Genomic DNA, 22,022 nt, shown 5'->3' with positions numbered 1-22,022 from the left:
TCAGTAAACATTTAACCGCCGTCACAAAGGTTAATTTCTGTTCCAATTAGAACAGTTTTCTTTGTTTATAATTGTAACATTTTAATCTAATTTTTATAATTGTATTTTACATTGTTGTAACTCAGCATGGGGTTTTACGGTAAAGGGTTGCTATGGAAACAAACAAACAAATAAATAAATAAATTTGGGTCAGTAATTAGGCAGACAGAAGTTTCAGAAAGACCAAGGCAAAATGTGCCATTACGTATGACTGTAATAACAGAACACCTAAGTAGATTGTTCAGTCTGGGGAAGCCTGAATGTGAATCACACGGCCACCTATTTGCATCAAATATTTTATCATGGCTGGATACAAAGTCCTGATATAGTAACATGAAACTCTATAGTTAGGAGTGAACAAGAGGAGAATCATTAGCTTTACAACCTAGGGTCTCCAACACGGCACCTGCATACATAATGGCACCCTTCCAATTTATTAGTATTTTCAATTTGACATGTTCACTTCCCCCCCCCCCTTTTAACCATGGGTGGCACTGGGCGGGACAGAAGGCCTCCTTGCTTTCTCCAGATTTCCTCTGGGCCCCACATGGTGGTGCTTTGTTAGTTTGTTGGGGGACTTTTTCCTTGTTTGCCCCCCCCCTCTTTTTTGGCTGTTTCTGTTTTATTTGTTTTGGAGTGTGGGCGGCTGTTTTGTTTGTTGTTTGAGGGGGAGTACCTGAGAACTGCTTGCTTTTCTTCTGTGAAATGGGTATATTGTGGTGCCCACAACTGTTTCTTAGATTTCCAGAAGTGCCTAGTCCAAAAAGGTCAGGGACCCCTCCTCTAGACAGATGGAAACTCCTAGACTTGGATGCACTCCCACGGTGGGATTCTTTATGATCTAAATAGCCAACTCTTTTCACGAAACACACGGGGTTCACAAATACATTAGTACTTCCTCATCCTCATACAGAATCAGTTTGATATAGTGAACTAGTAAACCAAGATCAGAATTCAATAAATTTATCTCAGGATCAGCAGGTGGTAGCACCTAAGGGCCTCAGTCACTGGTTGACAGCCCTGCTAAAGGAGTCATATTGAAGATTACTTCACTAACAGTAGAACCTTCTTTCTTTAATGTATGAATTGTTCTACAATACCAATAACAATCAGAGTTCCAGGTTGTGTGGACTCAAGACTCCATCTGCCAGTCCCTGCCATTGGGCATGCTGAACATGTGATATTCTGAGACCTTGCTGGCTAGTGCCCACATGCCTGGGGCATAGCTATTCAGTGCAGTCCTATTCACATAATCACTTAACATGTGAATAAAAGCTTCTGAATGGGGCAATCGTTAAACCTCCCACCCATAAGCTCCATGGGCAACATTTTTAAAGCATTTAACCTCTCCACAGGTGCTAAAGCAGCTTTTTTGAAGCCAAACTTACCCAGCTGCCCCAGCACCAACTCATTCCCCGATTTCCTTTTTTCTTTCTTCTCTGGGCTGCTTTTCCTATCATCTCTTCCTTTTCTTTTTGGGTCACTTCTTCTTCCCTTTGTTTTCTTTCCAGTTTGCTCTGTTTGGGTTTAAAAAACAGAAATCATTAATACTAAACACAACCAGCAGACACTTAGGAAATACAGAGGAAACGAAGAAGAAACAAAATGTATCAAAGTATTACAATGGCTCCTAGTAGAGCGTGAAGTTATATGGAAAAATCATTTACCACCGTTTTAGGAAAGTGGACATTGCAAACTTGCCTTGTGGCCCATGAGCAAAGCATCACAGGCTGCAATTCTATGTCACATAGTCTAAGACTTTTTTTGTTTTGAGACACACAAATGGGGTCACTGGCACACGGGTTTATTTGAATACATAAGATTTAACTCAATGTGAACCACTGAAATAAATAAGACTCCTTGGATTAAAACCAGTATCTTTTAAAGTCAAGTACCTCTCTTCGTGAATCAGACTATTAGGTTGTGATTCACAGTCCACTTTTATGGTACCAGTTTTGCCCATCTCTAGAAAGTTTGGGTCAGCAGAGCATTCCAGCTTTTGGAGGACATAATCAACTGGTTCTTTATCTTTTAGGACACTTTGCTTATCTTTAATTCCACTCAAAACAGCCCAACGGCTGTATGCAAATGCAACAAGTTCCATTTGTGTAATGGGCCTCCCCCTGTGTACCACCTAAACTTGTTCTGGGTTCCCTCCCCACAACTCTCCAGAGCAGATTTAGGGGCTGCCAGGATAGTGGTGGGGAAATGCCCCATTGTGTGAGTTGACCTCATTCCACAAATACAACAAACTAAATTGAATCCTGCTTCAACATTCAATTTATACAAAACAATCTGAATGATCCCCAGGATTTATTTCCCTTGGCTGATTCATACTAAAATAACAAGGGACTTTTGTTAAAATATGACTTTTTTCCAGCAAAGGAACTTCTCCAAGCTTTTTACTTCTTCCTTGGGGTGCTGAGCATTCTCAGTGAGGTCTTGCCTAGAGCTACTTCTGCTGGAGGCTGCAGAAGAGAGAAGAGCTCTTGTGTGCTCAGGTCCTGATTACGGCTTTCCCTAGGAATCTGCTTGGCCACTGTGAGAACAGATCGCTGGACTTGATGGACCACTGGTCTGATCCAGCAGCCTCTTCTTAAGTTTACACCTAGGACCGCATTAGGATGCCACATGAAAAATGAATTTGCACACTTGATTCTGCTTGTGGTGGACAGCTTGTTGTAATGGTGTTATGGGAATGCTAACACCCTGCGTTTTAGTAGGCTTCTACCCGTTTTGATGTTATGTGAGATAAATAGACAGCTCATGGTTAGATTACTTGCTTAATGCAAGAGAGTTGCCTCTACATGCTGGCTGGTGGTTAAGAGAGAAACACAGCAGCTACCATGGTACACATCAATAGGTCGTACTATTATGAACCTATTTCCAAGCATGCAGAACGGTCTGGTGTTAAGAGGAAGAATACAAATGGTGGTGGTGTTCAAGAACTGCTGGCTTAAACTAATTAGGCTGTCCTTGGTAGTCACTTAATAAACCCACTGATGTGGAGAATTTATGTTTCCAGGCATGCCAACCAAATACTTCCCTCCCCCCCCCCCAGCCCTCACAAGTACTGAACTGACTTCCAGGAAGAAAGAAAAGGAACATTGATGTTTGCTCAATTCCTGCCAGCTAACTGGAGAAGGGCAGACCCATTTTTCACTTGACTTAACAAATAAAAGTATCTGGCTTTTGTTTAGATGCTGCAATGCTTCCAAACAGCAATATGAATGTTAGCCTTCCGAAAAGGAAGTCTGTCAAAAGGAACAACAGCTGCATTTCAAAGTCTGACAGCTAGGGGGGGTTGCTTTTCAGTTCACGGGAGATAAATAGAAAACTCCCACTTTTAAACGGGCAGCCCCTTCCCACTTCAAGAGGCAATGCCTAAATGATTATTCATCAGTGGCAAAATAAAAAAGCAAGCTTAACTTTACGAGGGCTGTCTCCAAAAGTGAAGTGTGCCAAATGTGTTTCACCAAGAGGTTGCTCATTAACCTCTATGGCATACATTAATTAATAACTTGCACTGGGCTAATGATGGATGAGGAAGAATTTTCTCCCTCCAGAAAGAAAAGACAACAGAGGACAAAGACATCTTGGGTCAATCTCAACAATGCATTTTGTTCGGAAAGCATGTCGTTCCGTGCAAGGATAGTAACACTAATAACGAATTATCCACAACACTGATCCTTGTGCCCAATTAAATGCAACAGGGGTTGAGGATATTCAGCCAATTTCCGAGGGCTACCAGCTCCATGCAGGCTTTTGATTCCAAACAATGCCAATTTGGCAGGGCTATAACTCACAGAGTAACTACTTGCTGAGGAAGTGATTTCATCTTTTGTCTAATTGACCCATAATAATAAAAAAGCAAACCTCCTCCATCCCTTGCACCCAGGAATTGGTACAGACATAAATATATTATGTGAAGTACAGTGAGCAACATATGGCCTATAGCACTTCATCTTCCAGCCCACTGCCTCCTACCAGGGCGCCCACTTCATAGAAGCTGCTGGCAGTCTATTGCTCATCTCAACCATTTCCTGCTCTGGAAACCAGAAGTGGGTTAAAGAGAAACCTGCAAGTGCCAGTTCCTGGACCAAAGCTCTGAAGAAGTCAATACCAAAACTTTGTGCCCATACTCCTTAGAGTGGCGATTTGGTATTTTTGTGTATCTGGGGGCGAAACTAGATGAGACAAGGAAGTTGCACAATTGGCTCTTCCATCTCTTTAAATTTTGGAAAAGAGCATCTGGGGAGGGAGGTGTGATACAGACTGAGACTGTTGGGCTGGGGAACAGAGTTAAGTCTCCCATTGCCCCATGATATATTTTTCCAATTTCTTCCTGCAAATTAGTATTTGCCCAACTAGGAGGGGGGCGGGAAATACACTTACTGGCTGCATAAACACAAGTCCTCCTTTACTGTACAAATAAGCAGCTTCAAGAGAAATGACGGGGGGGGGGCTATCTTCCCCCTACTCTCAGCAGCATGCTCCTGGTCCAGATGGTTATCTCTGTCTCCGCCCTCCCTCACCCCAGATATGGTTTCTACTTGCCAAAAGATAGAGAGAGGCCAGGTAACATATTATTCCTTCCATGAAACTTGCCTGGCTGTTCTTAGGGGTGCTGAGAGGAAAGACATTAGTCAGAAACATTGAAGGAGAAAAGTTGCATCTACAGTGGTACCTCGGGTTACATACGCTTCAGGTTACAGACTCCGCTAACCCAGAAATAGTGTTTCAGGTTAAGAACTTTGCTTCAGGATGAGAACAGAAATTGTGCTCTGGCGGCGTGGCGGCAGCAGGAGGCCCCATTAGCTAAAGTGGTGCTTCAGGTTAAGAACAGTTTCAGGTTAAAAACGGACCTCCGGAACGAATTAAGTACTTAACCCGAGGTACCACTGTATTTAACTACTCCTTCAGCAGCTACAGATAATGCATTTTTTCCTGCTTGCAAAGTGGAGGAGGAGCAGGGTGGCCTGGCTAGTGGCAACCGCAAACCCGATTATCATGGGCCATAACCTGTGCCATTAATAGCCCTTATATAGTTGCCTATTGGAGTATCACATGAATATACAACCTACACTGTGATATATAGGACAAGCTACAAGAATTTCCATAACTTCATCTTTCACAAGCCAAGCTTCCAAAGTGACCACAAGTGACAGCACGAAAGGCCACTTTAAGCACATTTCCAAGAAAACAGATTTGTTTTGGAAGTAAAGGCTTCTGGGCTACAGATCAAAAGAGTGAAATGCAACTCTCATGCATTTCTTGGGGTTACTTAATAGCCACATTGTAAGTAGAAAGTATGTGTGAAAATGATTATCGCAGGTCTAGCTAGTGACTGCCAAAGCAGAGTGGCATGTATGTGAATGATCTGCATATCAGTCTCAGAAAAACAAAAACAAAAACCTATTCCTATTTCACTTAAATAGAGGTTTGATTTGTATAAATGGGGAGATAAGCATGAGGCCCATGTATTCTTGTTATAACTATTTTTAAAACCGGTAAAATAATTAGGTGTTCTACCCAGCTGGAGGCGGGGGAGAGACTCTGCCTAAAGGCTTACAATCATAGAGAGCAGTAAACAAAGATGCTGCCTTATGATTGTGTTCATAGCCGATATTGCTTTTTCTAGTGAAGCTGCAATTTCTCCTTAAATCACAGAACTGATATTTGTGGCTTGATCCCATTTCCGCATTTGTCACTGGCAAAGCTCCACTTCACTTAACAGGAAGCCGGAAAGAGCTTCTTCAGTCTCAAGTCTCTCTCAATCTCACTAGCTCTTTTGTGGAAGTCTGCATCACCTGAGGCTAGCAGTCAAATCTCAACTACAACTGAAACAGAAAAGACAACTCGGCTCCAATCAGTTCAGCTCCTGTTTAAAAAAATAAAATAAAATCTAAGCTGGCAAATGTGAACCATTTGGAGTAGGCGACTGAAACAAAACACCTGCACCAAAACATCCTGGCTAATTACAAAACCGGCATGGAAGCTGCCATGTGAATCAAATGGTAGCTGCAATATTCTCCTTGACAGCTTATTTTGGCAGGATCAACCGCTAGATTAGCAGGTGGGGACAGCCTTTCCCAAGCATACATGCAATATTAACACACTTCTAATCCAAATGTGGCTCATGGATAATATAGTTCAACTGAATTCTCAAGGTTGCCATTATCACCCTATATAAACAACAGTTCCCTTATCTGAAGTCTGATTACATGCAGGCCTATATATACTCTGTGTAAGGAACGCAAACAAAAAGCTCCGATCCAAATTCTGCAGCAAAGACAGGGGTGAGTAGGGAAGGAGTCACAGACAAGATAAGGACTCTCTGTTGTCCAACAACAGCTGGAGGTCCACAAGGCTCCTTTCAGCTATCATTAACCATTGATAGACCAATTTTTAAATCACTTTGTCAATCCTTTTTGAAACTCAGGTAAATGGCTATCACCACAACTTGTGAGAGTGAAACTTGAGAAATACATATGCTGATGGAGTGACCTGCTCAGTGCTATGTTGGATTCCTCCAATTGTTTATTAGTTTAAATACTGCTTATATGCCAAAATGGCTTTTAAGTGGTTCACAACTATAAATGCATTGCATAAGTTCTATGCATCCACATGGTATTTTTATCTGACTGTTTCTGGTGGAAACTCCTCAACCTTAGTGCTCTCCCAAAGGTGGAAAGAGGCTGAAAGAAAGAAAAAACACACCCATGCTTGTGCAGAAGTACCCATGACTCTCTCTGGATACCAGTCATTTGTATTTTGCATGTAATATAGGAACCGAAATTCCAAGATAATATTTGAATATTCTTGTAGGTAGGTTATATTGATTAGTTGTGTCATGATGATTGCTTTCTTCACAATAATTTATTAGTGTATTCAAGCAGAACTACTAAAATAAATAAATTATTGCAAATTTGCACGTTTTCAAGAATGCTGGCTGCTTTTGCTACTACAGTTACTGAAAATTCAAGGTCTGCAAAAAAATAAAAAGAAAAAAGGGCAAAGCACTATTTTGAACATATACACTCCATAGAATGTTCACAAAGAAGGACTCTAAATTATTCAGCCTGAAATGAATTTTGTTCCCTTAGTCACTGTGTAACTTGCTGCTGGGGATAAGCATCAATTCTTGATGCACTGAAGGTTTTCATGACATCCCTACCACCTTCACCTTCTGTTCTCCCCGCCCCTCTTAATAGTTCTACTAATGGCAATATTGTTTGGACACAGAATTTCCAAAGTGGTTCTAATTCCACTGCTATCTCTATTTTCCCGTTTATTTCCATTAATTGAGTGAAATGCTGTTGTTAAGTAATGTCCCCCAATTACTGCAACCCCCTCAATCTGGCGATAATTAAGCATAAATATAACTCCCCTTTTCTGCTATGCAGACTCCCGTGTGACACCTGACTCCCAACCTAATCTGCAAATCTGCACAAACACGTTGAAGTGAAATATTAGCCAATGAGGAAGTAACTCTAGCAAATTAAGTCTATGAAATGTGTGACCCCCACAGACTGTTGCAGCAATAGGATGAGTCATGCCATTAAAAAAAGGGAAAACACATCGTTCAGAATCAGGCACAGAATTAGGTGACCTTAAACCCACTGGAAATTCTGGAACTTCCCTAACACTTTGTTATATTGTTGTTGTTTCCTTTCAGTAAGAAAACTTAAGATAATGAAGAAAATATGGCTGAGTTTAGACTTCTTTCCTTTGTCAATGCTCTCTTTTTATAGAGAAAAGAGCGCTACACAGCAGCTGACAAAATACTGTGATCCAAACCCCCTTTGTGCTGTCCTGGATGTCCCTGTGCCAGCCCTGCTGGCCTCCGGCACCAGGAAGTTTCCCCTTCTGCCTGTGTTCCAGGGCTGAGCCAGCCCAGACCTACTGGATGCTGATCTGGGCATGATCACAGCATCAGTCATTTGGATGTCCCCACCCACCTAGAGGGCTGCACATCCTACTGTGGCCCCACTGCTCTGTTAAGTCCTGCCAGGCAGCAGCCAGGGTAAGAACTGCAGTTTAACATATTACTTTTGGCATAAACATTTCTGGACCAGAGCCCACTAGATGCATAAACAATGATCCCCAGTTGGCAGCGAGCGATGCATGAATACTGCAAAAACTGTAAACACCATGCCTCAAAACACAAGTATACAGCAGGAGATCTGTGACATTTCTATGATGATCCCAAATGTATACAAGGTAAAAACAGAGTGATCCATTCACACCAGGAGTCTATTCTAACAAGTTAGCAGGGACTGATGGGACTTGTAAAATAGGATTTGGAGGGCCCTACACTGGTGTCCCTGATGTGGTGAGTTTTCTGAAGCTTTTGTCTGCCTCTGCTTGGGTTGCCATAAATGTAGTTATGGGATCTTGTCTTCTGCGCACAAAGAAAGTTTGCATCATGGTCAAACAAACGTTGAACCGCACATTTCTCAGGTAACACATTCCTCAGACCCTCAAAATTGAACTTGAGAAGAAAGCTTTCAGCAAAAGAGAATGTGGTCCAGACAGTCCTAAAGAAACCCTAACCACGTGATGGCTTCTGAGGAGGCTCCAAAGCCACAAACACAACAACTGACTGGAAACTCTGCCAGACAGCCAGATGCTCCTTCTGGAGAAAATGTTACATAGCTTTGAGTTTTGGGTTCTGTGCTCTTGTTGCAAGAGGGGATTTTTTTTAATTTTCAATTTATAAGATATGGACTCAACAACTATGTGCTTTTTGGCTGGGTGTGCGCCTTTTCAAAGGAGCTTATTTTTAAAATCTTCCGATGGTTGCATGCATCTTAAGGCTCTCCTTATTAATGGATAGCCACAACTTAATTTGCAGATAAAGCTAAGAGCAAAGAGGAGCAAAAAGATCAGCTGCCAGCAGTTCAACCTTTGATCCTTAATAGAGTCAGAGGCAGTTGCCAGGAAGCCAGTGTAACTGCTGGCAAACCATGCTAGTGAACCAGATGCTGTCACTAAAAACACTAAAGTCTAGAGCCTTGGGGGCCAAGATGAGCAATAATAATCCAAAGAAGGTGGGAAGCAAACAGCATGCTTCTGCAATAGGATTTCATAACAGGTCAGGTTGATTAAACAGAAATTAACTAATGCAGTTAGGATTTCTAGCTAATTTCTACCTTAGATGTGACATATGGCTTGTTTGCACAGGGTCAGCAGGAGCTGCGATATCAGGTTCTTCTGCAAACCAGGAAATTAAAGGATTTGCCCTGATGTCTTGCTAACTATGTGAAGATGATTTCCTATATGTTCAGAAGGAACCTTGTTGCTTATCCCCATTAATAGCTGGGTGATGACACACTGGCTTACCTACAGCTTCTACTGTGTAAGTAAGCTAGACCCTGGGTAGCTAATGGCAAACCAATTAACTGTAGTACCATTTCAGATTTTCATGGCTTGGCATTACAAATGAATAATAATTAATTCTCTGGAATGGTTAGGTGGTAGTTTCCTATTATAACAAAAAATATGTTTTTATAAGTCATGTTATGACTTAACATAGTGACATTAAGTGTGTGTTGTTTTAAAAATCTCTGACCGTTCCTTATTTAAACTGGCTTGAGGGAGTGTAAGAGGGAGTGAGTATGACATCCAACAAAGTTGAGCCCCTGCAGCTTATATTTAGAAATTAAGCTCTTGAATTAATGCATCTTTACAGGAACACATACATACCCATTACCAAAAATAAATAAATAAATATAGCACTTTAAAATGTCAGCAAACACATCAGCAGTAATCATTATGTTGACACTAGGTTTTTTGGGCCCCAGAAGGAACATATACCTGGGTAAAGGTCCTTCTCAATAAGTTTCATCTGAAGGTGGAAGATCTGTTCCTGGAGTTTGCAAATGGAGTGCTTCATTTTCTCTCGCCTTGTCACCATGTAACAGAGATTCCTAACCTGCAAAACAGAATAAGCCCGGTTTCTACTTTAGTAGTGAATTCTGACAAAAATCCACTGGCATCTCAGCTACTTAAAATGCCACCCCATTTCTCTGCTTATCCTTGCCCTCTTTTTCATCATGATCAAATCTTTCCATGGCACACTTTGTTTCTCCATCTTTCATGCCTGCATTCTTGTACACTCTGGAGGCAGTTTGAATAATGCAAATACTGCGGGCAAAAAACTACCAGTAAAAGAAACATCACCCTCCTGGATCAGTTATCAGCCAGATACCTATGAATAACTGACAATAACCTAAAGCAGGAATGGGTAACCTGTGGTCCTCTAGATGTTGGTGAAATACCCTCCATCCCCAACCATTAGCCAAATTGGCTGGGGATGAGGAAGTTGGGGTCCAGCCATATCTGGAGAGTGGCAGGTATTCTATACCTGGGCTCAAGGCAAAGGCTGTTATAAGCTGCCTTTGACCATCAGCAGAGGCCGTCTGGCATCTAATTCATGTAATAGGATTGGGGGGTAGCTTATCTACCTTTTCATGCAGCAATTGTTTGCAAACAGAAGATGCCACAAATATTTTGTCCAGTCTTAATCCGGGAATGGAGTTGATCTGTGGAGGGCAGGAGAGAGGACTACACATGGCATGAAGTGTGGGTTCTTCTGGTTATGAGAGCAAGAACTATGGTGAAAGAATGAGGGAAGGTGAAATGTGCAAATTGCACTTGTCAGAAGGCACCGTGTTGGAAAACTTGCAGCAGTACCTCTCTCAAATAAGTCCCTGTACTTTCTTATACCTTAGTGCAGGCAGAACTTATGCCTTTAATGTAAAAAGTATTTTGCAATCCACTTCTCATTTTTTCTCATAGTAACATTTGGCAGTACATCATTGTCCCCATTTTAGATACAAGGGGCAACAGTCACTGGAGAGTTATGCAAACCCCACTGAAATTAATGGGGACTGTGTAAGAGAACTTCATGAAGGAAACAGAGAAGAAATAGTGGTGTAAAGACTATCCAAGGGATCAAGGAATGAACAGAACTAATCATTTCAAAAATAGTTCTTTAAACATTTTCAAGAAAGTAAAACTAAAATCAAAGCATATTAGCTAAGATAATTAAAATAAGAAGGCTTGAATTAAATCCTACAGTTTCCAAACTACTAAAAAACAACAACAAAACCTTAACCTGCACATTCCAGTTTCCACATGGCTGGTTCTTGGGGTGGGGGAGTCTCCCTAGATCTTGCCTTTAAATTGGGTTAAACAATTCACTTTCTCAAGACCCTTTTCTCTGAATCAGGAGAACTTCCATGAAGAAAAAGAAAAACAAAGGAAATATTATTTCTTCTGGGTCCTTGTTAATTTTAGGTTGCCTTTAAGGAATATTTAACTGCTTCTTTGCATGAAACTTTAAGGAAGCTTACAAACTCTTATAAACATAATATATAGACCATGGCTGGTGCTGGGGAGAGGCAAAGTAACTTCTTTTAAAGAGGAAGTAAAATGCGGTAAGCTACCTATGTCTCTGTTAGTTAAGGGTGATGTTTTGTTACCCAAGATCAGTGCTTTTTTTCTAGAAAAAGCGGTGGCATTCACCATGAATACCTCCCTTGTTCTCTTATAATGGCAATGGCGCCCACCTGAGAGGTTCCAGAACTGAGTTCCGGCTGGAAAAAAAGTCCTGCCCACAATATTGAAGCCTTTGGGAAATGTTTGCAGCTAACACGTCTGCTCTGCATTAGAAGACCATTTTAGGAAATGCCAACACCCCAATGCAGTTAATGTTAGTTGTAACTAAGGCTGCGGTGCCAACTCTTCCACCCCCTTGACAGGGCTTTGCAGAACTGTGGAGCCATCACTGCATCTGCAGTCTAATCACTCATGGCAGTCACAGCAGAGAGGAGGGTGGGCAGGTTGATCAAGCCCAATTCCTACGCCTGCTGCAGCCTGAAACAGCAACTGATTCTGGACTGGCCCTGAAGCAGACAGCTATGATCCACCTCGAGATCCAATGAAACCCTGCTGTGGGGCTTTCTGCTGGCAGCAATACGACCAGTGGTCCTCCTGCGCACGTGTTTGGTGGCCAGTCAAATCAGTCAGCAGAGCCGAGTGGAGTGACATTGCCACTCAATCTAAACCTCACACAGCCTGGCATAAGAGTGAACTTTGTCAGTACTTACTACAAGTCTTGACGGTTGTGCAATTGCAATGACTAGCAAATATTAATGAGTCATAGCCTGGGGTAAGAAAACCTCTGTTGTGTCTTGAAATTTTTAATAATTATTGACAAATAAGTCTCTGCTTCTTCTAAGGAAAATTTTCTACCCTACACTTGCAGGGCACAACAAAGTTCTAGGCTGGAAGAGATGAAATTGTCTCATTTTATCCTTCTCATACAATAACTCATATCCTTCTCATATGACAATGTCAGCCAGGCAGGGCTGAGACATAGTGACTTGGCCAAGGCCACTAAATGAATGTCAAAGATAGGAAAGGATTGGACTTTGGGTCTTCTGCATCCACGTCCAAGCTCAAAATCCAGCCACTATGGTACAACCGCTCTCAAGCAGGCAACTACTGTGCCTTCAGCGACCAGAGGCAGCCCAGCTGTCCTTCCTTCCAAAAAAGATTGAGCTATTGGTACAATGCATTGTTTTGTTTGAGCATGGCTCTGGTTAACGGGAATGAACTTTAAAATCACAACATCTGTAGGATACGTTTAATATAATTAAAACCTACTGTTTTAATTATACAGCTTGGTTCGGGATGTGTCTATATAAAATAGTACTTTTATGGAATTCTGCAGTAGAACTGCAGCAAGTTTTTCTGTCATTACGTTTAAAGGTCCTGTGTTGCTAGTAATAGCTTTGTATAGTGGAAGAGAATTATACAGCAAAGACTCAGCTTGCAGACACTGCTGGAGCCTTGCGGAGCAGGATTGATCTACAAATGTCAAAAAGATACAGTGGCCCACTTTGCATGGCATGGTAAACCACAGTTAATGGTTCACCATGAGTGCATCTTTCTGGACTATTTGTCGGCTCCTTGCTAGCATGTAAAGGAAACTCTGGCTTAAGTGTTATATCCGAACCAGGGATTATGGTTTGTTTCACTCCAACAAACCATGATCAGTACACTAACAAACTTTGGCTACGGATTGTGGTTTACAAGGAATGGAAAAAACCACAACTTTTCATAGTGCTAAGATAGGGGATGTGGTTTAATACTACTGGCTTTGTTTGTCCCCACGGACAACAATCTGCCACAGAATTTTCCAAATGCTTCTTTTAAAAAAAACAAAAAACCCACAGAAAACAATAACACCTTTCTCTCTGGCAGGTGTACAGCAAATGACAGTGCTTCTAAAACAAACCCAGTCACCCAAAGGTCACTTCTGTCTTGCTTCCTTCAGGAGAGCTGCTGTCATTTCACCAGTGACTGATGACCCAGTTGCAAGAAATCCCCCTCAGAGAAAAGCTCCATTCAGCATAAATACTGTATGCAGAGGGAATGTCAGTGGTAAAAGAAAACCTTGTACCAGTTGGTTATCCTGTTTCAACAGCATAGCTGTTCAGGAGAGAGCAAAGCCCAGACACAGACCAAAAAGAGCTGTTCAAGTGTCAAATTACTTCCCGACACATTATCATGCTGAGGCAACGGCAGGGGTCCGAGACCTCAACCCCTGACCCCTGAAGTTCAAGATCAGTCTTCAAGCAGAAGAGCTCCTGATTTTTAACATTTGCTTTTCCAAATCAGTACAGGGGCATGAAAAGCCTGTTGCTAATCTCTAACAGGACTTCATTGATGATTTAAGCCACCCTGTCACACAGTCAGAGGCACAGTGTGAAGTAAATATAGACTTTACAGGCATCTAAATATACCCATCCTCTTCTGACCTAAGACTGCCCTGGTTCATTCATATACTAACTGGGCCAAATTCTGATTCATTAAAGCCCTATGCAATGATGTTACACTCATGCCCATGAACAATAACAGCAGCTGGTATGAAAATAAAGCTTTATTCACGTAACAAAAAATCTCTCTGGAGACCCCTCCTTCAGAATCCCTGCCAACTCCTACCTGCATCAAACTTTTAAGAAACTGTGCTATTTCATCAGGACCTTACCCACAACTGTGTATAACAGGCACTTGGGGGGGGGGGACCCAAAATAAGCAAAACCAAAAAGAAGTTCTGAACCAATTTAAGCACAAACTCTGTGTCTTGCATGATGTTTAGCTCATTAAATTTGTATACAGATTTACATTAAAAAGTCCTGAAGCGATCTCCAAGCAAGTAAAGAAAAGGGGTGGGTAGGTGTTGAATTCAGCAAAGTATTTGCACAAGAGGAACAGTGTCCAAGGTAGGAAAAATGACTAAATTCAGCTCCTCCCCACCCACTCCAGAAAAAAGAGAATTCCCAATAGCTATGCATGTGCAGCCCTAATAGATGGATCACAAATGCATATAACCAGGCAGAGGGCCTTTTCGGTAGTGGAACCCATCCTGTGGTCTTCCCATCAGATGTCAAGAAAATAAACAACCATCTGACTTTTGAAAGACATCTGTAGACAGTCCTGATTAGGTAAGTTTTTAATGTTTTATCACGGTTTTTAATATAGTATTCTGTTGGGAGCTGCCCAGAGTGGCTGAGGAAACCCAGCCAGATGGCTGGGGTATAAATATAGTTGTTGTTGTTGTTTACATCTACTTGTGTTTATGAATCTTCTTCCAACTAGGGACTGTGCATGTGGAAGCTTGATTCCATGTTTGTGGGCCAATTGACTGGATTAGGCTATGTGTATATAAATAAACAAATCCCCCTCATAACAGCACTGTATTTCTGAAGAAAAATTGTGGGATGGCGTGAACGTAGGGAGGAAAAGTAAATTCTCACTGGAGTGCTTAATGCACAATGTCCTCAACAATATTTCCAGTAATTTATACAGACATAGAATGATATTCACATAACATTTTTCATTCTTCCCCCTCGCTTTTTGGTGGGGGAGATGAATATCCATCTCTTTAGTAAGCCTTGGATATCCATAACTATGCATCCCTTTGGTAAGCTTTTACAAAACAGTGCAAGTATTTAGGAGCCTGTGTATCTCTAACATCACATTTGATCTGCCCCTCACCATTAATCTCTGCTAGCTGGAACCAAAATAGTAAACAGAGTTGTTTGCTTGTCAGAGGCTTTTTTTGAAAGCTATATGGTGAAAGAAACACCATGAATTTACACTTGCCCAATTATCTAGGTTTCTTCTGTCTTCACTGATGAATTAATGTGAGTGAGACTTTGGGCAGTGAGCTTCCTGGATCTTAATTGTAAATAACCAGCAAGACAAATAAAAACAAGGGCCTGTTCCTTATGTAATTAAGGAGGACAAACACTGCACTCAAACAATTATTCTTTTCTCTGGGTGCAGTTAAGAAAATTGCATCCAGACTGGGTGCATTTTCACTGCAGTGTTTATGTCAGAGTAGACCTACAATGTAATCCTTCTAGGAGACTGTCACCTGCACAATAGTAACTGATGTCCCAAAATTTAAGGTATTACAATTTATGGTTCTTTCTGCTTCTGAAAGGTGTTTGGTGGGGAAAAAATACCCCTGAAATCTATTGATATTTTTTTTGCCACTGAGGTGCTTTGTTGTCCCTATCTATATTAACATATCCAGGTAAAAAAATGCCCGTGCAGTTTTGCAAGCAAAAACTGACCCAGTGAAGCATGCAGGTGCCCTTTTTCTGACAAAACACACTTTGCTTTGCATGGGGGCTTTTTACCACCCTAAGACACAATGGAATCTAGACTGGGACAGCGCATAAAAAAGGTAAAGGGACCCCTGACCATTAGGTCCAGTCGTGACCGACTCTGGGGTTGCAGCGCTCACCTTGCTTTATTGGCCGAGGGAGCCGGCGTACAGCTTCCGGGTCATGTGGCCAGCATGACTAAGCCGCTTCTGGCGAACCAGAGCAGTGCACGGAAACGCCGTTTACCTTCCCGCCAGAGCAGTACCTATTTATCTACTTGCACTTTGCCGTGCTTTAGAACTGCTAGGTTGGCAGGAGCAGGGACCGAGCAACAGGAGCTCACCCCGTCGCAGGGATTCGAACTGCCAACCTTCTGATTGGCAAGTCCTAGGCTCTGCGGTTTAACCCACAGCACCACCCGCGTCAGTTTCTTAATTTTGGTCTATCAAGGTCAATAATGTGAGGGGCAAAAGAATCAAAGAAACAGGACAGTGGAATACTTTAAAATTGTCACATCTGTGAATGGGTGGTTTTGTTTCTTTCTTTCTGTCTTTCTTGGGTTTTTTTTTAAAAAAATAAAGGCTTCCTGGAGTAACATGAATACAAAATATGATGTCAGTTTGGAAGTAAAAGCAATCAAAAGTGAATTGAAAATATCACTAATTCCTCAACAAGTCCTAATTAGCCAGAAAAAGAACACCCTCCTGAAACGAATGTGTGCTGTAACAGTTCAAAGGGAACTAAATATGCAAAAGCAGAGGGCTTGACTTTACTGATACAAGCTCATTAAGGTTTTAAAAGGGTTTGAGTAGATTGGTAAAATGCATATTGTGCACCAAATCTAAAAACAATCATCTTATGAGGATATAATTGTGAGTTTTATTTATAATTTTATTCACGGCAGCTCTGACTGTGCTCTCCCATTGCCAAAGCAACAAAGGTCCTGCGTGAGTGCAGTAGCCCGAATCCTGGATTCAATACAATGCTTCAATAATACACAGCTCCTGGGTTTGGCTCCTACTGCACAATTACTTTTTAGGGATATAATCATATGCATGCTTCTTGGGGAGGAAAGCCTTCCGAACTCAGTGGGACTGAGTTGTGAATAAACATAGGTAGGATCAGGCTAAAAGTTTGGTTAAGCGCTCACAGGATTAAGTAGTTCCTACGTGGACAGCTAATCCTGAATAATAACACAAGAATCAATCTGCTCACGGGAACAAGCCTTAAGTACTATAAGGGATGACACCTCCAGCTAATAGATGAGGCTTTCAGTATTTTCTAACTCCTGTGGGTACTCAGTGATCAAAGAATGCTTATTTTACACCTATCAATGATGTTTCTTTTGTTGGTTTTTTTGTGGGGAGACCAATCATTGCTTAAATAGCTGCCTATTGGTAGGAATTGTGCCAGACATTCTGCCCTCCTTAACTTTAGGTTTGGGTGGATAGTCCACTTTGCTCTGTGAACTTCCCTTTCACATAGTCCACTTCTGCATTAGGTTCAGATCTGTAAATTTATACCACCTCAAGCCATGATTACACTTTGCAACTCCTTTGACACTTTCCCCAGCTGCAATATCTGTAACTGAAGACAGCCAACAAGGGGCCTCTACTTGAACTTTCAGGCTGTAACACAGGGCAATAAAGCAAAGATAGTCTCTAAACTAAATACTATGGACTGCTTAGAATCAAAACCTGGTGGTGAAAATGGACTACAGAGACTGGGAATGGTGTGGTATAAAAACGGGTTAAAAGAAATGCGGACAACTAGTTGTGAAAGGTGGGACAATTGAGGTGAACCAACAGAGGATGATGGGAGGTTTGTGGCATTAAAAAAACCGGGTGGGTCTAGAAATTGGGCGGCACTGTAACAACGGGAATAGTAGGTTTTTATGGAAGAAGGTTTAAATAGTAAAATGTTTGTCTTATCTGTAAAACACCCTAGAAAGCAGTCTTCACACTGTCAATATATCCTGAATGCTCTTTTTGATGATCCCTAGGTGAAGTTTTCTATGCATTGCTTGCTTGGTCTTATAATACACACATTGAAATATACTGAGACAGCTCCTAGTCCCACCATAAAACTGGTGGAGGAAGCAATAAGAAAGTGGATGACAGAGAAGGAAGTTGGTGCAAAACAATACCGTCTTATCTGCATAAACGTATCATGACTGCTCTAACAGTGATGCACTTTCCTGTCAGACCTACATGGTTTGGACTGCAAACCCATACAAAATGTTAGTATTATCTCAAGAAATTTTGGAAGGTCCTGTTTTAGAGGTGGAAAAGTTTTTAGAAAAAAACGGTAAGAATAAATACCCAAGACTCAAGTATAGAAATGTGATTTATGCACTATATATTTTATGTGATCTATATTTTAACACACACCTTTCGATTTATTATGGTTTGAAGTGAACATCAGACTGAAATCTCTTTACAAGGGAAACAGCTGCCTCTGGCAAGATATATGTTAGAATGTCTTTCAGTTTCTTAATTTATATGTCTAAGAGAAAAATGCTTTTTATTGGCCATTTAACTACTTTCACCAGCATTGCTAAAACTACACACACACCATAAACAAGCTGCACTTCTCTGTCAAGTAACTGAAAGATTATGAAGCTTTGCTGAAGTTGATTAAGATAAATTAATTTTCACAGCTGCATTGTTTTGAATTCACTGAGTCTCGGGGGAAGTTAGGACAGTGGCTCTCGGTGGAAGATTGTTTTGCTGTGTTTGTCTTTGTTGCTAAAAACACAGCTTCTACATCCTAAAATTACAGAGATCAGAAATGTAAGCAAGAGAATCATTTTCCTATGTCACAGGAAGAAAATAAAGGGTGAAGGGAATGTACATGGCTGAAGAGCAATCTTGTAAGTCCAACACAGTTTCTCAATGCATAATCATGCCATAAAGGTTATATCTGGTTCAGGAAATCTCTATTCCACTTTTAAAATCTTTTAGTCCAATTCCAAAGATATTTCAGATTGCCATGAGCCCCCCCCCCTTTTCAATCCATGCCTCATCCTGTGATCTGTCACTTACTGTTCCTGTTTAATGCAGGATCCTGCCCCTTTACCCGCTCCACAAAAACCAGTACTTTATTAAAGAACTTGAGCTATTAGCCTCAACTCAAGTGTTGTGATATTCCTTTTCTTGGCCCTGTTCTTGTTCCTGGTTCTTTTGAATTGAAATGGTGTCAATAGTGGTTTTTATGAACAATATTGTCCTAGATGCAATTGTATCTTATGGATAAAGTTAATTTGGGTTCTTATATAGTTTTTAATATCAATTAAAATATTTGTAAAAGAGCAGAGAAAACAGGTTTCTGACCATGAATTACATCATAAAACAGGGATGAGGAGCTTGTGGTCCTCCAGATGTTGTGGGACTGGTTGAATCTAACAAAATCTGGATGGCCTCAGGTGCCCCATCCTCATCATAAGAAGAGATCTGGATAGCATTTTGGGGGCATGATGCTGGTTTCGAACCTGTTTTCAAGACTGTAGCAGCAGCTGGTGCAGAAATAATAATGAGTTGGAAGAAACTTAACACTAGCTGGGTTTTTTTTTTTTTTTGAGGGGGTAAAAAGGTGTCTTTTTTTAAAGTGAAGCATTAAATTCCTTCATGAAGAGCAATTTCTTTGGATCACTTCATCTCTTACATGCAGAACACTTCCTAAGGCCCAGTGGCATTTATACACAAAATGCATGAAGTCCCCCAGCTTCACATGGTAGAGATCAGGAATTGCATTTCTGCTGAGTACTGTTTATGGTAGAAAGGCAATTTTAGCATAAGCACACATATAATCATAGGCGAAAGAATCAAAATTAAGTGTGAATACAGTGTTTTACAAAATGCTTTGATTCTTCACCTTACTCTCTGATCAGGACGGATCTTATATTTTCATGGCTTATTTGAACCTCCCCAGTTTCACCTCTGAACCTGGCACAACTAGGGCAGTCCGTCACAAGGATGACACCTGCAATATCCTCTGTCAGTGCTTACCCCTTGTACATTTATTTCCATGCACTATTAAATCCTCTTTGCTTCCCATTCCTAGCTTTTCCTTTCTGCTTCTCTGTGTTTTCCTTTCTCAAGAGATGTTCACTAGGCAATTTGTTTTGTGTCTTCCATCTCCTCAGTTGTTTATGCAGTGCCAACTCCATCTCCTCTACTGCCCCCACCTCCTCTACTTTCTGTAGCATCACAGTTGGTTCCGCCACTGTTTGTTTTTGTATGCATAGCTAATAAAAGAGAAATTTACAAGAGTCCAAGAGTTCTGGCAGCGTGGAACTTCAGAAAGCAGGACTCTAATAAATTTCTTTTTACTGTCTTGCATGCGGCAGCACAGCCTGCGCTAGACACAGCAGGGGAAAAGTAGGGCAAAACAAAAGTAGATGAAGGTCTGTCATCATAAATTGTTACACTGAGCAACTTCACAAACATTGACCATTCCTTTGAAAAGAGTATTAACAAAGCATTCCCTGGCCTTATCTAGAAACTGATTCCTACTATAAAAATTAATCACAAAGGAAAGAATAAATTTAATGAGAAAAGATACCCTTCTGTCTATGCTATCCTAGCAGTGTGCTTTTAATTTGCTTAGGAGGGACCAAAATGTGTGGTGGGGTGGAAGGGACTGCAGGATTTATGGGCATTTGACTTCCCTACTGAGCTTTTCAAGAGCTAATTCTAACCAAGCCAATGGGTCTGTGCTGAAAGACACCCCATGTCATGGACCTACAGCAGATAGTATTGTTCTGCTCGCGCGCGCTCTCTCTCTCTCTCTCTCTCTCTCTCTCACACACACACACACACACACACACACAAAATTCCTACCCCCATTTTTCCATTTGATTTTTGTGCTTGCTTGGCGTAAGCATGGACCCACAACTTTTGGTTTACATGGAAGTAAAGTTTGATTGTGTTCATTCCGGCCTAACCCTGGTAAATATACACAGGACTGCAGCCCTCATTTGTCACCTGGGGAAGAGGAGCAGGGACTTGTTTTGGTTCTGGCTGACAAAAGTGCTTTGAGTCCTTCACTCTGTCACACAAGCTACCCAAGGAACAGGAGGAAAAGTTTGGTGCTCATTTTGGTCCCATGTGGCCAAGAGGATCCATGTGCCAGCCAAACCTTCCTCTCTGAGTTGGAAAGGGGGTGGGGATTTTCTCCACTGTTGTACTGAACCCTCGGAAGCTCACTCAGCTGTGGGGACAAATTCTGCCTTCTCGCTAGCTCCAAGGTAAAGAGGAAGGCTGGGGCCTTTCTCGTTATCTTTACAAAAGGATGATCTAGACAGGCAAAGGAAAAATATGGAACTCCTTGAGTAAAAATTGTCACGAAAATGAATATACAGATAGCGATCAGAACAGAAGCTATGCCTGGGCGCTGTGAAGTTTAAGTGATTGTTAGGATAATCAGGCCACTGGAGTTAAAGAATTACTAGAAACGGGAGAACAGCAGAACATTTCACAAAGCCTGTAATTCTACTCACCCTTTCAAGATCTTGCCTGAGGTGTGTGAAGAGCTTCAAGCGTCGGTACAGCACATCTTGCTCTTGCTGAGCCAAGTTGTCCACCTCATCTGTTTTGGGCATCATTAGAGGCTTGTTGTAATTGGCTTTCCTCTTTAACTTCCAGTACTGATAGACAAAATCCACTAGCCCCTCAGTCAAGTCAAGGTTCTCAGCCACTTCAGAGGGCTTCACAAGATCATAGAAGTCTTCCTCCAACTGTTGGAGCTTCTGTTTCCTCAGCGTTACTTTTTCCATATCCAGCTTGCCTTGATCTGCATCCGTCCGTGCTTCGTCTGGTGGCTTAGTGGCACCGCTGCTGTGCTCAAGACAGAAGGACTTGAACTTCACCTCATCGTTCTCTGCTAAAAGCGTCCGCATGTCCAGATTGCGTTCAAAGGCGCATGTTACGTGGAAGGCTGTGATGCAGGAAGGCATGGAACACTGCAACAGGTAGGGGGAGAAAGCAGAGCGAAGACCTGAGTATTCTTGTAAAACCATTTCATGGTTAACTAGGATCACTTTTACAAGAGTACCAACAGCAAAAAATTCCCTGCCGTAATTAAAGCTAGCAGTAAAATTAACGGAGGGTGATGGTGGAAAGTGCCACATCCCCATTACTCTCTGTTCAGACCCCTCACTTTTCTTGAGATGGAAAAATACCCCTCCATAATGCCCTCTCTCACTATTCATCTTCCACAGTACATTTCTATCCAGTAAACTACAGCCTGCTTACACACTACGTTTATGTTCTTTCTGTTTTTCCTTCATGTAAA

At 41.5% G+C, this 22,022-nt stretch overlaps 1 protein-coding gene across 2 annotated transcripts in view; it reads right to left on the bottom strand.

The window, feature by feature from the left end:
- Window positions 1-22,022, bottom strand: part of JADE2 (jade family PHD finger 2) — a 149,460-nt gene that overhangs the window by 5,823 nt on the left and 121,615 nt on the right. For both annotated transcript variants that reach the window (XM_082211560.1, XM_082211559.1), the window contains exons 9-11: window positions 21,229-21,690; window positions 9,859-9,976; window positions 1,428-1,556 (exon numbers count right to left, since the gene is read on the bottom strand). In XM_082211560.1, coding sequence (XP_082067686.1) covers window positions 1,428-1,556; window positions 9,859-9,976; window positions 21,229-21,690 — 709 coding nt within the window. The remainder of the gene's footprint in view (window positions 1-1,427; window positions 1,557-9,858; window positions 9,977-21,228; window positions 21,691-22,022) is intronic.

This window comes from Podarcis vaucheri (assembly GCF_965113315.1).
Source record: "Podarcis vaucheri genome assembly, chromosome: 2".
In the NCBI taxonomy this organism is placed as follows: domain Eukaryota; kingdom Metazoa; phylum Chordata; class Lepidosauria; order Squamata; family Lacertidae; genus Podarcis; species Podarcis vaucheri.
This window is presented reverse-complemented; position numbering and strand designations above follow the sequence as displayed.